General features: G+C 36.3%; 1 protein-coding gene across 1 annotated transcript in view; it reads left to right on the top strand.

Moving 5' to 3' along the window:
• LOC120627507 (zinc finger protein 177-like) overlaps nucleotides 1-2,854 on the top strand; it is an 87,995-nt gene extending 85,141 nt beyond the window's left edge. The window contains exons 6-7 of the mRNA XM_039895511.1: nucleotides 1,167-1,332; nucleotides 1,783-2,854. Of these exons, the coding sequence (XP_039751445.1) occupies nucleotides 1,167-1,332; nucleotides 1,783-1,820 (204 nt within the window). The 3' untranslated portion in view covers nucleotides 1,821-2,854. The remainder of the gene's footprint in view (nucleotides 1-1,166; nucleotides 1,333-1,782) is intronic.
• The last annotated feature ends 13,504 nt before the right edge of the window (nucleotides 2,855-16,358 follow it).

Here is a 16,358-nt window from a genome sequence, read left to right on the forward strand (position 1 = left end):
AAACGAGTGAACTTTATAACGTATTTGTATGTTTATTTATATTATCTTTAAGGCTTCCGAAGTCATAATGACATTCATAAAAGCCTACAACCACGATAAATGATAGTTTAATTCAATTACTATTGTGTCCACTACATACATCAGTCCTTCACGGATCATCAACGACTCCGTTTAGAACCATCTCACATTAGCATTCCTACGCAGCAGTTTAAAATGCTTAACGAATTCATTTCATAGCTTGGTCTGTGGTATGGTTTTGAAACTATTACTGTTTTGGTTGCACTTCTAATTTACTTTTAAAACCTCCATGCTATTCTTTGTTTTCTTAATTTACTGTTAGTTTTTAAATACAATCTGTTTATTTCAAAGCTTCCGTTAAATTTCGATGACGACGAAAAAATAACCATATACTTTTATATTATAGTAGCTTAGTACTATTTATATCACTATTATTTAGTTGTGGATAACTTAATACCGCAAATTTAATACACATAATAAAAATTAATGTTTTTTTCATAGGCCGTAACATGCTCAGCACATTATTTTCTAGACAAAAGGTTTACCGTACCAATATTATGCAAGTTCTTTAGAACCAAGTGAAGCTTTGAAACAAGGCACCGCAGCTTTCATTATAAATTCATTTGCACGCTCTTCGCCTCGATGTGCACCGTCATGACTTTGATTATATTGGAGATGATGATTATTAGCAGTTTTATTGTCTTCCAACATTGATTTCGTTTTCTTTTTCTGGTCATTACCTTCTGGAATGAGTCTTGTGCGTTTACTGAGTTTTATTTTCAGATTGAACTTTTTTGTGAGCATGCATTTAATTTGTTTTAAGAAAACAAGCATTGTTACTCTTAATTTTTTATGTTTTATTCCATTTAATTAAGCAGTTATATCTCAATTTATCGGTTATGGTTTTATATTGAGTTTGCATAATGGATATTAAGGAAATGACTGAGCGTATTTGATTTCTTTAGAATTCAAACTTTAATTTTTTGGTTTTGGATTTTTTATTCTTCATTGTATTGATTAAAAATAATTACGTCTAGCCTGTATTATAACGATTGATCATTATTTGTTTTAACATACCTAACATTGTTTTCATTGGTTCTAATATATAGTATTTATAGAAAACCATAAACCATTATTTTCTTTTCCAGGAAAAGCCGCACAAATGCAGTTTATGTTCCAAATCATTCCCAACCCCAGGCGACTTGAAGTCTCATATGTACGTGCACAGTGGCTCCTGGCCTTACAAGTGCCATATTTGTTCCAGAGGTTTCTCAAAACATACAAATCTCAAGAACCATCTCTTTTTGCATACAGGTAATCATTTTTATCTTTTTAATTAGTGATTTACTTTTTCTCTTCTTTTATAAAGTTGTCATACTATTGATTTATTTCTAATCAGATTAATTTTACTTTATGCATCCAAATATCACTAAGTTTAACAGTGACGGAAAACATCTTAAGGATGCATGCCTGAGAGTTCTATCATTCTTAGAGAGTTAGAGGGTCTTAATATTCTCAAAAGCGCTTGAAGTCTACGAAACCGCACTTAGTGGACTTATCCCTTTTTGTTCTGAGACGAAACACGTGCCCTGTCGTGGACTGGTAATGATTTGTTAATATTAATGGTGATGAATAAATTGCGCAAGAAAATTGATCGGGTGAGGCAAAACCAATAAGTTTAAAAGATAACTAAACTTAAAAACTTGTATTGTGAAAATCGTCCTGTATTTGTGAAGATTATATCACGTTTTTCTTTTGTTACAGCAAAACATCAACGCAACAGCGCAAGAGATGCAACTTGAAGTTTTATTCCATAACAAGAATACCCATACGGTATATTAACGTACTATTTAAAGACTTAGTAGTATAAAAAGTGTGATATTAGAATTAAGTTAATTTTAAGTGTTAAATTATTCAGATAGTTATATAAAAGTTAAGACTATTTTATTACTACTTTTGAGGCCTTTTTTGTTGACTTAGCTAAAATATAATTACGTCAAAATAAAGTATATGGATTACTTGTGATTAAACCTAACTAAAATCAGGTCTCTGGAGCACAATTAAATTGATTTCGAAATTTCAATTACGAGGCCCCGATTTTTATAGAAATTTTTATAAAGTACTATCCTCACAAACTATTTATTGTATAAACCTATCTTCTTATTTATGATTATGACAGAAAACTAGTGAAAACTACTTAGAAAAAAATTTAACGCTGGTCCTTTTGAAAATAAGTTTGTTGATTTAAGCAGGCAGATATCATGATGGGAATAAAATTTGAATACATTTCATTCCTTTCATGGAATTCTTTTCACTAATCTGATGGAAACAGGAAAACTATGAACTGTGTCTGAATATAACATGAACAGCTGTACATAGGGCACCTGGAGTTTGAGCATCAATTTGATTCTACGATTAAATCAATAATGTTCGGAATAACCTATCACACTATCTAGCTTTTTAGCATGTTAAAATTACAGGTGAAGAATAACTTAAATACTAATATAATATTTATACTTTTATAACTAAATAGGAAGAGTTTTATGAAGTCATTTAGCCATTGACTGAAAAACAAGATATCTCTGAGATATGGATCTGATACGATAAACTAGATATTAGTATGATGATATAGTTATATTGCATCTTAACAAAGATTTTATGAGGGTTAACCATAAGTAAGACACTACACTAAAATACGAAGGTAGTGTAGGATAAAGCATAGATGTGTAGGCTTCATATTCTAAGAATAAAAAAGCTGTAAAAATCTTACCCTACACAATTGTCTGCATGTTTCCTTTATGCAGTTTATGTATTGCTAGATACTTTGTAAATAAATTTCCCGCCTTCACATAGTTTTATATTTTTTTAATATAACTAATATTATGCAAGCTGCTACATATACGTATGTACAAATAAATTAACGTAAAATATACTTACAATACGTATGTATGTTGTGATGTACTTTTCCGTCCAAAATGAATTCAAAAGCGAATTATTAAGTTATAAAATAAATATTTATATACTTAATTATAAGTGCCTTTTTGAATATTCAAATAAATCTTTATACAATAATTAAAAAAACCAGTTTTATTTTCCCACAACCATCTAATGGCAACTAATGGTGTTAGAATATGACGCAAGTCTGATTATTTATAGTAACTATTAAAATAAGTTTATCAATTATGTAAAGTTACCTAAAGAGTGTATGCTTTAAATAGCTTCAGGTTCGATTCCCGGTTCAGTCAAATATGGGAACAAAAACAACTGAATTAAAGATTGCTAGACTTCAAAATCATAATATATTATAATACTTCTTCTATAAAATAAATAAATATAAATATGCTACGACAATACACACATCGCCATCTAGCCCCAAAGTAAGCGTAGCTTGTGGTATTGGGTACTAACATGACATTATAATTTTTGTGAATAATATTAATAAATACTTAAAATATACATATAAACACCCAGACACTGCAAAACATTCATGTTCATCATATTAACATTTTCCAGTTGTGGGAATCGAACCCACGGCCCTGGACTCAGAAAGCAGGGTCGCTGCCCACTGCGCCAATCGGCCGTCAAACTTTAGAGCGCACATTTTGCAGGAACTGTAACAATTTGTTCAAATTAGTGTAGGTACACCTATATACGAAACAAGCGCTTGGATTAAGAATTATTTTTTGTAAGCATACATTTTGCACAAGACTGTAGCAGAAATTATTCCCGTCAGTTAGCAACCGGTGGTGAGGTGTCATTCCTATACCAAACTTGCAGTGAGTATCGTAATCATCGTCATAATCAGCATACCGTCAAAGACGTGCCCGCTTAGCGATTTATTATTTAGCGTTCCAGTACGATGTCACGTAGAAACCGTTTAAGAGTATGTGTTTAATAGAACTGCCACAACCCTGATATGTTAGCCCGTTACCATAAAGACTGCATCATCACATATCAGCTGGTAAGATTGCAGTCAAGGGCTCACTTGTAAAGTAATAAAAATAAAGTCAAAAAATGTGCCAAAAGAAGAACAACGAGTTGGCAAATTGTTTGAAAAGTTATCAAATCGGGCAGCAAGTCGGTATATTTTGTATACTAACCATCAATTTAGGATAGTCGATAATAAAGTCAATATACGAAACGATCCAGTATCTAGACAAACAACCGAATTAATTTTATGGGAAATAAATACTGACTTAAAAACATAGCATTTTTTTTATCTTCTTGGAGCAGCAGCAATAGCTTGAGAGTATGGCTAATCTATAGTTATCGCCGTTATATCAGCATCATCATATCAACCCATTATCGGCCCACTACTGGGCAAGGGTCTCCTCCCACAGTGAAAAGGGTTTAGGCCGTAGTCCACCACGCTGGTCCAATGCGGATTGGTGGACTTCACACACATTTGAGAATATTATGGAGAACTTTTAGACATGCAAGTTCCTCACGATGTTTTCCTCCACTGTTGTAGCAATAAATATAAGTTAAGTGAAGATTCACTCTTGATTTGAAGGTAACAGTATAGGTAATGGGGAAAGTGGAAGCTGGAAGGGCGTTCCAGATTTTTGCGGTGCGAATCAGAAACGAGGAAGTAAAGCGATTCGTACCCGTCCATGGTGTATGCACCACGTAGTAAAATAAACTCACATAAACATACATACTGTATTAGCGGAGGCCAGCAACTTTGTCTTCGTAGAATTTCTGACACATCCTGAAGTTACAGGCAAAGCTAATCTTTATTAATATTATATTGAAAAATATCTTTTAAAATGAAGGGCTGATACAAGCTTTCATCTTCAACCGTATGGGGGTAGTATTTTCAAAACTCCAAATACAACATCAACTGGTTTCTTTTTAAAAATGGGGATAGAGGACTTAATAAAAGAGTCAAAAAGGGTTATGTTTTTCAAATCATGAGTCATAAAAATCTGCAGTTAGGTTAAGTTAGTTTAGTGTAGTTTTAAATAAATCGCAGTTATAATAAATCTATAAGCATCTCTTTCCCCGAAACGAATCAAAGTTTGTATTTAAAAAATTGTAAGCCCAGTTAGGAGTTCAGCTTCACTTTTGGGGGGCCGAGTTCGAATCCCAGCACCCACCTCTAAGAGCATCTACGGTAAAGGATAACATCGTGAGAAAACTTAGATGCCAAAGAGTTCTCTCTAATGTTCTCAAAGGTGTACCGCTCGCTTCGCCGGTGCGAAGTCCACTTATCCGCACTGGGCCAGTGTGGAGGACTACGGGCTTAACCGTTCGTTATTTGGGAGGAGACCCGTGCCCTGTAGTGGGCCGGTAATGGTTTGATACAATTACGCACCCCAAAAATTATACGCGGACCAACTCGCAAACAAAATTCGCCTTTAATAATTCAGAATCCAAGCACCACAATTCTCGATTACGTTCCATTTTTAAAGAGTGCCTAATTAAACATTTATCACCCGACCGAAGTCAATAGACAACTATATTTATAGCGATCGTGGGCGCCTACACGCGAACCCGGTATTTGCATAATACAACTTCAGTTGGCAGTATTAAGACTTAATTGTTCGCTAGAGGTATTGGTACACGTACATTTTATCCCGCAGCTTATTCCCCGTGTATTTATTTACATTTCACGCTTTTACTTTAAAGTGTTCATTAGGCGTGAGTTATAGGAAGTGCTTAATCCAATACGGAATATCGAAATTTACCTACAGCTTACTTAGCTACTTTACTAAATTTTATGGTAGTTTCAGAGGATAAATACAACCTTGGTCTAATTACACAATATTATCACAGTAAAAAAACATACACAGAAGTTCTACTCGTCCTTACAGAAGAAATCGTTTAGAAAACATCGCGAATCACGATCGTGTTGTAAGCTTTCTGGGGTCTGCAAGCGTAGTTTCCTCACCAAGTTGTTTTATCTTCATAGCTCCGTCAGACCTCTGTATGACTATCTTTACTCTGTGATATTATTACCTTCATGGTTACACCTAGAACTGAGACATTAATTGAAGCCAAGTTGGTCCCCAAGTAGGTGCATTTTAACCTCTAACTCTTCTAAGTTATGTGCGTTTTAAGTAATTAAAATATCACTTGGTTTAACGGTGAAGGAAACATCGTAGAAACCTGCATACCTGAGAATTCTCCATAATGTTCTCAAAGCCCACCAATCCGCCCTGGGCCAGCGGTTTTAACCCTATCTCATTGTGGTCGGAGACCTGTGCCCTGTAGAGCATGGGTTGGGCGGACATGGGTTGACATGATGATGATGTTATTAATCTGTTACAACAATTTTGACCTTACCCAGAAATCGAACCTTAAACCTCGTAATGCGCAGTCACACATCCACAAGACCAGCGACGCAGTAATATCGATGTATATATATAAAATACAACACAGATTCATATCCGGTGGAATACGCAATAATAATTATTTCATACTAGTATCCTTATTTCATAGAGCGTTTGCTTCTACGAGTACAAAACAAATTGCGCAGATATTTAATTCATCACTCCTGTAACTATAAAACGACGGGAGTTAATTTGAAAAACCACGCGAGGAGAGCAACGGGGGGCCGCTAGTGTCCCTGATATACTGCGAACGGAAGTCACTAAAAATTAATAGTTACCTTTTCAACTAGGTTTATTTGGTTTATATCGATCTCTAATTATTATTAATATCGAATAGCGCTTGCCTAAGAAGTCGTCCGTGATTATTCTGATGAGCAAGTAAAATATTTCACATATAAACTTTGGCTTAAAGACATTTATTTCTCAAAAAGAACACAATAGTTCACTTACATCAAGAATACAATAATATTTTTAAATTAGTAGGTTCCAAAATCTCAAAGTGCTTTACAAATGTACCATATTATTTAAAATTAAAAATTTTGCGGATGGTTAAAGAAAAAGTTAGCGAGCAATAATACAAATCGTTTTATAAGCGAGAGGTCACATTAACTTTCCCATATTTTATTTAGAACTTTCAACCTAACTGCAGATCAAGAGTTAAGAACAAACAGAAACCTTATTACCATTATAGCATGCAGTGCATTTTGCCCAAAAACGTTGAAAACGCCCTGCGCACGTCTCATTTCACACCCGCAGAATGTTGCTAGCTCACAAACTCTTTACCATTTTCCCATTTTATGGTAAACGTTTAGGTCATTTACCAGTTGGTAAATGGTATGAAGTCTCTAACTGCCCGCTCGAGAAGCATTACTGAAGTGGAGTGGTTTTTGATGCTTCGATATTAATTGGGTTTCTTTGTATTCTGAATAAGTCTGTACTGGAGATGTTATATGCTCCAATTTTTTAAACATAGGACTTTCAAGGGTGGATTATAGTAAAACTCTTTTAAAGAAGAAGTTTTAAGATCAAAAAAATATCAACCCATAAAAAAATATCCATCAACATAAATAACCTGTCTCCGACGTACTCCTTTCAGCATGAGAAGGCGTCAAGCCGTAGTCCACCTCGCTGGCCAAATGCGGATTGGTAGACTTCACACGCCTTTGAGAACATTACCTACCTATAGATAATTCTTAGACCGTTGAATGAAGTGACATTATAATGAGCTAAAGTGAAACGTGCATATCTCGGTGAAGTTAGAGTTGCGTGCCGGGAACCTACCTTGGTCCCCCGAAAGTGTAGCAAAAGCTCTAACCACTACTCTATCATCTCCTTGGGTGTGCTTCACACTATCACATGTGTGTGCTTTACACTATATCTGTAATATTATAAATGGAAAGTTTGGATGGATGTTTGTTACTCAGTCACGCCAGAAGGGCTGAACAGATGTGGATAAAATTTAGCACACAGATAGAGTATAGCCTGGAATAGCATTTAAGCTATTTTTCAAGTCATCATCATCATCGTCATTATTAAAACATTACCAGCAGGTTTAGGTAATACTCTATCACGCTAAGGGCGGAATGCTAGATTTCACACAGCTTTAAAGACCTTTTGAAGAACCTGCAAGTTTATTTTCTATGTTCTTCCGTTAAAGCATGTGATATTGAATCGCATATAAAACGCACTTAATACAAAAAAGTTATAGGTTTGAGCGAGTAATGGAATCCGGGTCCCCCAAAAAGACTTCTTTATCCGGATGTACATATTTTACGGATTTCCAAATTTTTTTTTTTAATTGTTCAAATGGTGTTTATTCCGAATTTTCTACAAATTTTAAATAGATCTGATGTAGTGTTTCGGAAACATACAATGCAACTCTTCAAAAAATTACAGCAAATAAACCACGATTGCTGCTGTTGCGTAAAATATAAATTCAAATTCAAATTCAAAATTTCTTTATTCATGTAGGCCTATTACAGGCACTTATGAAGCGTTCACACATATTTGTTTACATAATTTTAACGGGATGGTGATAACTTCGTTCGCCAACTTAAATCTAAAGCTACGAGGGTTCCAAACGCGCCCTGGTCTAAGAAGAGCCCACAACAAACTTAGCCGGGTAAATTTATTTTTTTGTTATCACCATCTTCCAGTAAATTTATATTAAGCTATGAAGCTAGAGCAATTCACACCCAAGCTTTTATATAGTTTAAATAATCCTTAATATTATAATAGGATTTTTCTGTAAGCTTACGTTTTATATAAACTTTGAACTTATTGAGATATATATACGCATTGTTTACGCAATCGGACTACATTACATAACTCGTGTACACTCGAAATGGTTACGCAGTAATAGTTAGATATTTTTTCGCGACTTTAATTTATTAAGCACATAAATACTTAAGCTTGATTTGCACAAATATATACTTTTAAGTTTGTACACCATTAATTTCCAGTTTTAAAGCTAATGTGCTTTGGAATAATTTGCCTGCTGGATGGCAATCCGTAAAACTCAATCCCTTCTCATATAAGTGTCGTTCTTAAGACTACTATCTGTCTTTGAGTTAAGTATTATGAATAAATATAGTAACTCATTTGTATTTTTCTTTTTTATTATATATAATATTTACATACATTTTAGTTAAATTTTATGTTTATGTTTATATATTTCTATTAATTATAGAATATATGTGTATAATATATTATTGCACTATCCCGCTCTCATGCAGTTGTTCCTTCTGCCAACGGTTGCGTGTAAGAGATTGCTTGCAGCAATAAGGCCGCCTTTGTAGGCCTACAATTTTTGTTCTTTTATTTTGCTTTTTCTTTATTTTATGTATATTTTGATGTTTGTGTGCAATAAAGTATTTCTTCTTCTTCTAATTTCAGAAGTCGGTTTTATTGGTCAAATTTTTATGTAGTATTATAAGGTTATGTCTTATTTTATTATTATCGGTTAACTATAGGTTCGCTGGTCGTTATCAGACCACCCGGTATTCATAATTTAGTTCCTATAAACATTTATAATGTCCGGGTTTGACGCCGCCCGTTTCGGCGGCTTTACTAAAACGGTTCACTTGCTATACAGGTTGCTTCAGTAAACCATTGATTACAAAACTACCATTAATAGTGATACTCAAATAAAACATCTATTAAGTAAAACTCTCACACTGACTGTCTATGTGTAGAAGTATGAAATATTGCAATGGAGTTTATTATTTACGTAGCCCACCAAACGCATTTGAACAGCGTGGTGGGCTGCTCTAAAACTCTCACAAAAAAGCAGTGGGACGTTAAAAGGCTGCGGATAGTGATTTTATGACGTAGTAGGATTTTGTAAATTCATTACTCTGATGATGAGACGGCATTTTAAATTATTAAACATTTGTTTAAAAATATGCTATTACTTCGTAAATGCAGCTGGTCATCATCTTGTTTAATATCACTCAGCTGTCAATATTATCTCATAATTAGGCAATAAAGGCAACTAATTGTGCAATAAAAAAGTAATAGTTCTTACCCAGACTGACTGCTAAACATTACTAACTAACTTATACCAACTAGGTCGCATATTGCATAAGCCTTGCGCTCTACTACTTAACTTAATCTCTTGCTCTTGCTTAGATGAACGAAGATATCAATAATACCTCTTATTGTATCTACTCTTACACAATGCAATGCAATCCATCCGTTTTGGTGATAAAATGACATCACAATAAACCCCTTCTTGTTGCATCGGGGTAAAAAAAAAAACAAAAAATTAACAACGATGTAAAATTTATCAAACAATATAAAATTTCTCGGAACATCCTGTAGCAAGAAAAATAGACGTGCAGCACTTTGTGAATTGCATTAATCATTATAACGTGATCGATACAATATTATTTATTAATGTTAGTAATTTATAAGTGAAAGCCTTCTAAAACAATCACATCAGTATAAACTTTGAAGCGCTATTATCTCCTTTTGAGTGGGAGGGCTAAGTAAACAATATTGTTGCATTTGTGACTATCTTTTGTCCATAGGTTATGTTTAACTGGGTTTGATTTATAAGTCACCTCGAAACTGAAATAGATTTAAATTCGAAGTTTGAATTAGTATTGCTTTGGGTTTTAGCTATACCATCCTCGCTTAATTTTAAGTGGTAATGTGAGTTGGTGAACCGATGGATCATAAGGAGCTGGTAAGGCGTCATCAAACGAGTTTAAGGATGCCGCTGAAAATAAGCGGCCCAAGACCGTAGACTTTAGAAATCCCTACAAAAGACCTATGCTACCGTTGACTACAACCTTACATGGAATGCCAAAAATAAATTAATGCAGCGCTGTTATTACCATCACCTCACTTTAATAATAACATAAAGTGCAATGATAGTGAGGGTGTATTCGCCGCATGTCCTACGGCGTGAAGGACATACAGGGGCGTTACTACACGGCTACAACAACTTCGAGAGAACAACGTTGATCCACCATTGCCCAGCTTGGGGAAAAAGGGCGGCAGGCTCCCGCGAATGCTCCTGTTACCGGTGGTGTATTGTGACGTATGAGATGGTCTCAATCAATCAATGAGAGCGTCATGTGAGCTGTGTGGAGACGCCTCCGCCTGTCCTCCGGCGTGAAAGACATACACGGACGTCACCACAAGGCTACAGACACTTCGAGAGTACAACGATGAGCCATCATCGGCCAGCTTGGGGCAAAGAGTACCTGTAGTGTATTGTGCCGCATGATATGGTCTCAATCAATCAATAAGAGCGTCATGCGAGCGTACTATTAGGCTACAGAGGGGGGAACTTACTTAATTTTGTACCGATCAAGGATAATGTATCTGTGACATAATATGCAGATACCTCTTAGGTAATCAAAATTTGATAAGCACTTATGTGAGCTCTATTTGATAAAAGCAGTCTAAAGTTATCGTTTAAGTTCAATTTGAGACTGTGCTGTTGTAACTAGGCCACACCACTCTCTATAATAAATGTACGTGAAGATAACTTTTACTTATGTTTAGTGTGGTAAGTACTCGCACATAAAAAACTACCGAACGTACCACACTTATGATACGTACACCTTATCTTGTGCTCCCATTTAACTTTTTGCACCTATCGGACAATCAGAGTATTGCATTTACAAGCCGAACTGTAATCACAAAAAGCTCGATTAAACCAACAATTTAGAGCGGCGCACAATACCATAGATCGCGCTTCGTGAACCGAAGTACAGTCAGCATTCAAAAGAAGTGTTTTAATCCACTGCAAGTTAACCCTTGACTGCAACTTTACCTGGTTTATTGATCATCGATAGCCTTTAACATTCCACTGCTGGACCAAAGGCCTCTCCTAATGGGAGGGCTTGCCCATAATCACCGCGCTGGGAAGACGAGTAGGTAATCACAGTATATAAGCTAGTAGTAGTTCAGAGGACGCTGCCGCCCAATCCCCATTATATTCCCTTAGTCGCCTCGTACGACATCCGGGAAGAGCAGGGGTGGGTACCAATTTATTCTGATCTGCCTTTACCAAACTTCTGCACCTCACGGTGCTAATTGATGATGCAATCTTAAATAGTATGGACTAACATTTTAGGGGTATGCCAATTATATTAAATCCATTGGCAGCACGGCTTTCATCAGAAGGGTTTGACCCAAGGCCGAAGCATTCCTGATAAAAAAAATAGTTACTTTGAATTCTTTATTACACACACAAAATTGACAAGATACAAGAAAAATGAAACAGCACACTACTAAGTGTCGCTTTTCACAGGGAGTGGAAGGTGGCAGTTAGTAGTATGTTATCATCAAACACTCAAAAATATTAAATGGTCTAATCTATGCAATAGAAACCAAAATCATGATTTTGTCAAACTAAGATATTCTAAAAATGTTTAGGTTGTCTGTTATAAGGAAGTTCCCGTACCATCCCATGACATACTTCCCAATAACTCTACTTCACTGAGGTACATGCTGTCTCTGCAACTTATTTTTAAAATAATTATATATTACATGACTTACTACGATACAGAAGTTCATGATAGTGAAGGCCACTTCATCCTCGTGAAAATTCTGATTAATTTCGCTAGCAATAGCGAAAATAAGAAAGATAGATGAGACAAATAATAATAATTAATTAAAAGAAGAACTTATTGAAATAATACAGACTAGATATAATGTAACGTACCAAGAGTAACTTAAATAACATTTTGATTTATTTTAAGTTTGAATATATTTTTTTAATTTTATTTCTAGGCGACTGTACTGACTACTACACATACCAAAATAAATCAACCACTATCGCTAAATTTATCAACTACTTTGAAGGTCAAGTTATATTGGTGTTTTCGGTCCACCCAGACGACTATCAGTTGATGTGGCTATAAGCTCTGTCGCTAAACTGGGACATACGAGGAATATTACATAAAAATCGGTAAGTATTTATCAAGTAAAAATCAAGCTTCTAATAAAATACTTTAAAAACACCAAAGCCTCTATAAAGTGTTGCAGACTGAAAATGCGTGCTAATAATTAAAGAATGTATATTAAATATATATTCTGTATACCTTAGAGTTATCCATAAAGTTAACAAAGGCGTGTGAAGTCTAATAATCCGCACTTGTACAGCGTGGTGGACGACAAACTAAACATTTCTCATTATGAGAGGAGACTCGTGTCCTATAGTGGCCCGGTGATTGGTTGATATTGATGATCCATATTAAAAGTAAGCTTACATAATATGATTATTATTTAAGTGAAAAAAATAACATTGCGAGAGTAGTAAGTTGGACAAGAAGTTAACAGGCAAATCAGCATGTCTATTAGGGGTAAATTCAATGCAACTTCCATCGTTGCGTAGTAATTTGGAATTTGGATGAAGATTCGATATTAATTTTTACATAAAACTTTAAACATTCCGGGGTAAATGAGGACATTTGGTGACCCTAACTATCAACCGCATAAAAAAATCCAATAAAGCCAGCACAAAATAGACGAGTTGTTTGGATCAATATGGAGTGTTGTTCAAAACAAACTGCTTTGTCATAGGGCGTAATCGAGGCTGCCGGTGGCGCCTTTGTGAGAGCCGTCATCGGGTTTTTATGGCGATATCTGATGGGTGCTGCTCCCATTTTGCCGACAAAAAACCAGCACGTCCATGCCTCAGCACAATCGTTCATTTGCCTCGTTGGTTATTCGGGCAATATGTTGAGTTTAAAATGTTAATAGAACATTACTGCAGCGGCTAGCAAAAGAGGTACACGATAGACACGCAAAGATACGTAAGTCCAAGGCCACAGCTGTAGTACTAAGGGCTGTAGGCAGACATCTTTATATATATATATTTCTTGTGTGCGTGTGTCTGTCACTGAACTCCTCCTAGACGGCTGGACCGATTTGAATGAATTTTTTGGTATACGTTTGGGTGGCACCCTGAATGGTTTAGATTCACAAATTAGCCCGACAGATCGCGCTGGGGTCCGCTAGTTTTTATATAAAAATACAGTTGACGACCTCTGTGGCGCAGCAGTGAGCGCTGTGGATTAAAGTTTCCTATCCCGGGTTCGATCCCTGGCATGGGAAAATTATGAATTTATAATTTATGAATTTTCTCTGGTCTGGCTTTTGCCATGGAGTTCCAGCTAGTTTACATCTAAACGACAAAAGCGTGCTGCTAAGCGATTTAACGTTTGGAAACCGATTAGAGGTATGGGTCTAACATAACTGCCATACCCCTAACAGGTTAGACGGTCACCGTCTTAGACTGCATGATCAATGCTGGTACAATTGTAAAATTTAAAATGCACTTTTCCGGGAAAATGTCGGTTTAGTTAGGTTGCGATTTTTCGGACTAAAATCGGATCCGTCTCGAAGATTAGCTCGAAGATAATTGTAAAAATAATGCTCTAATTTCTGAGCATGTTTGAGAAAATGATATGTAGCTGGAATGAGAAATCCCATACCAAGAGTAGTTGGCAATGGGAATGGGATACTAATAATGACAATATACTGTTCTAAGGCGAATTCTTTAAGCTTCTAAATACTTAAACGATTCAGTCTAATCATTGGCAGAATCATTAATTTTTTTTGTTGATATTTGAACCTTGTTTTTACCTCATTTGAAATAGGTATAAAGGCTGCATAAAATGAATGAGATATGTGAGAATGTTGTACCCTTACAAAATAGGATGGACTTACATAAGAAAATTTTAAATAATTCCAGTTTATGTAAGAAAATTTTAAATAATTCCAGTTTATGTTTATCTGAGATAGTTCTGCGGATATTGTCTTTTTTATAGGAATAATTTACGGATCCATTAGATGGCCTATCTGAGGGTAAGTTGAAAAACATTGCCTATAAATAGAGCAACACTTGGCAGAGCATGCAAGGAAATAGTCCTTTGAAGTGTTGCCCTGTGTCTATCGACCGTATACCGACAACGACGCCCTTCATACCGAAACAGCTTGCTGCTTGGCGGTAGAAATAAGCAAGGCACCTCCCCAAGCGAGCACAAAAAGCTCAAAACTATAATATGTTGTATGTATGTATGTTTATATAATCTATCAAATGGTACCTATCTGTACGGGAACTATGGTGATACGCTCGACCGTAACAATATCGGAAGATCTTCCTCCGAGCGGGTGTTCGTGCTCGGAGACCGAGGTCCGAACATAAATTTTTACATTTTTCGGAAGGTCACTTGCCGCTACAAACCTACGGCGACACCAGGGGAGTGGGGCGAGCGCGAAAGCTCGCCATGAGAAGAGCCCCAGGGCTCGACAACATCGAGGGGAGAGTGGGAGATGTCGACCAGAGGTTGCCGCCTGCGAGGGCTCGGACCTCGGCTCGGTTCGACGTTAGTCTGACTGTAGGTGGACTTTTGGACTAATCATTGTTTAGTCCGAACGCCCCCATGACCGTGCTAAGGATCCACGTCCGGATGACGTTAGGAATCGGGGGCCTCGTCTTCGCCGGCGAAGACGCTGTGTTTGTTGCGTGTGTGTGTGTGTGTGTTGTTGAGACACCTTGTCGGTTATTATTTTGTCGTCAGGGTCGTCAAAGACATGCTTCGGATGTCGCCGCTTTAGCTCGACGTCAGGGACGGGGGTGTAAGTGGAGTCCGAACATTCAACTTTGGAAGTTGTACATATAGTAAATTTTTGTAAACACTACGCTAGCGCGATACAGGATTTTTGTGGTGCCATCTAGTTCGGTAATGTGGAGACCACTACAATATATAAGTTAGTCTTGGCGTCTGGTGACTCAAGAGTTGGCGCTTATTTAGCCCAACGGCTAAGTCTAGCAATTCAAAGGCGCAGTAGCGCCAGCATTTTGGGTACCATGCCCATAAGTGAACAGATAGGCGGCTTATATTTTTTGTAAATATTAATGTTAGTTTTTTTTTTGTTTTTTTTTATTTTACTACAAGTTAGCTCATGACTGAAGTCACACCTGATGGTAGCGGGCTAACCTGTTAGGGAGTATGATAGACATACCCCTAATCGGGTTCGTTTCGCGACATCGCACCGGAAGACTAAGTTTGCAATTATTACTGTGTTTTCTATTTGGAATTATATTAAGGTCTACTTGATCAAATCTTGTAAGGATCATATCACAAACACTCTTAAATCTAACGCCAATTTGATTTAGACTCCGCAATTTCACACTCCTTAATCGAAACAAAAATTACGATCGCTGCTTGAATTAATCGATAATTGTGCATAAATCATCGATGTTCGAAGCGCGAGCGGTATCGGGTGCGAAGAGCTAATTTATCGCCGGTATAATACCGGGATGGCGTGTTTGGGGGTCATAACTCGCTGCAATCCCGGCTTATGATGGTAGGATGAAGTGGATGCTGCGTGTAACTTATTCGATCTCCGTTTCGCGTTTGGAACTTGAGCGCCTCAGCTTTCGCCAAAAACGAAATATAAACTAGAAGAAGGCATCCTTAATCGTAAAGAGATATTTACCTAGCGATTAAGTTGGCCCAATTACTGTTTCACTGTTTA

The sequence above is a fragment of the Pararge aegeria genome, chromosome 11 (genome assembly GCF_905163445.1).
Source record: "Pararge aegeria chromosome 11, ilParAegt1.1, whole genome shotgun sequence".
NCBI lineage: Eukaryota > Metazoa > Arthropoda > Insecta > Lepidoptera > Nymphalidae > Pararge > Pararge aegeria.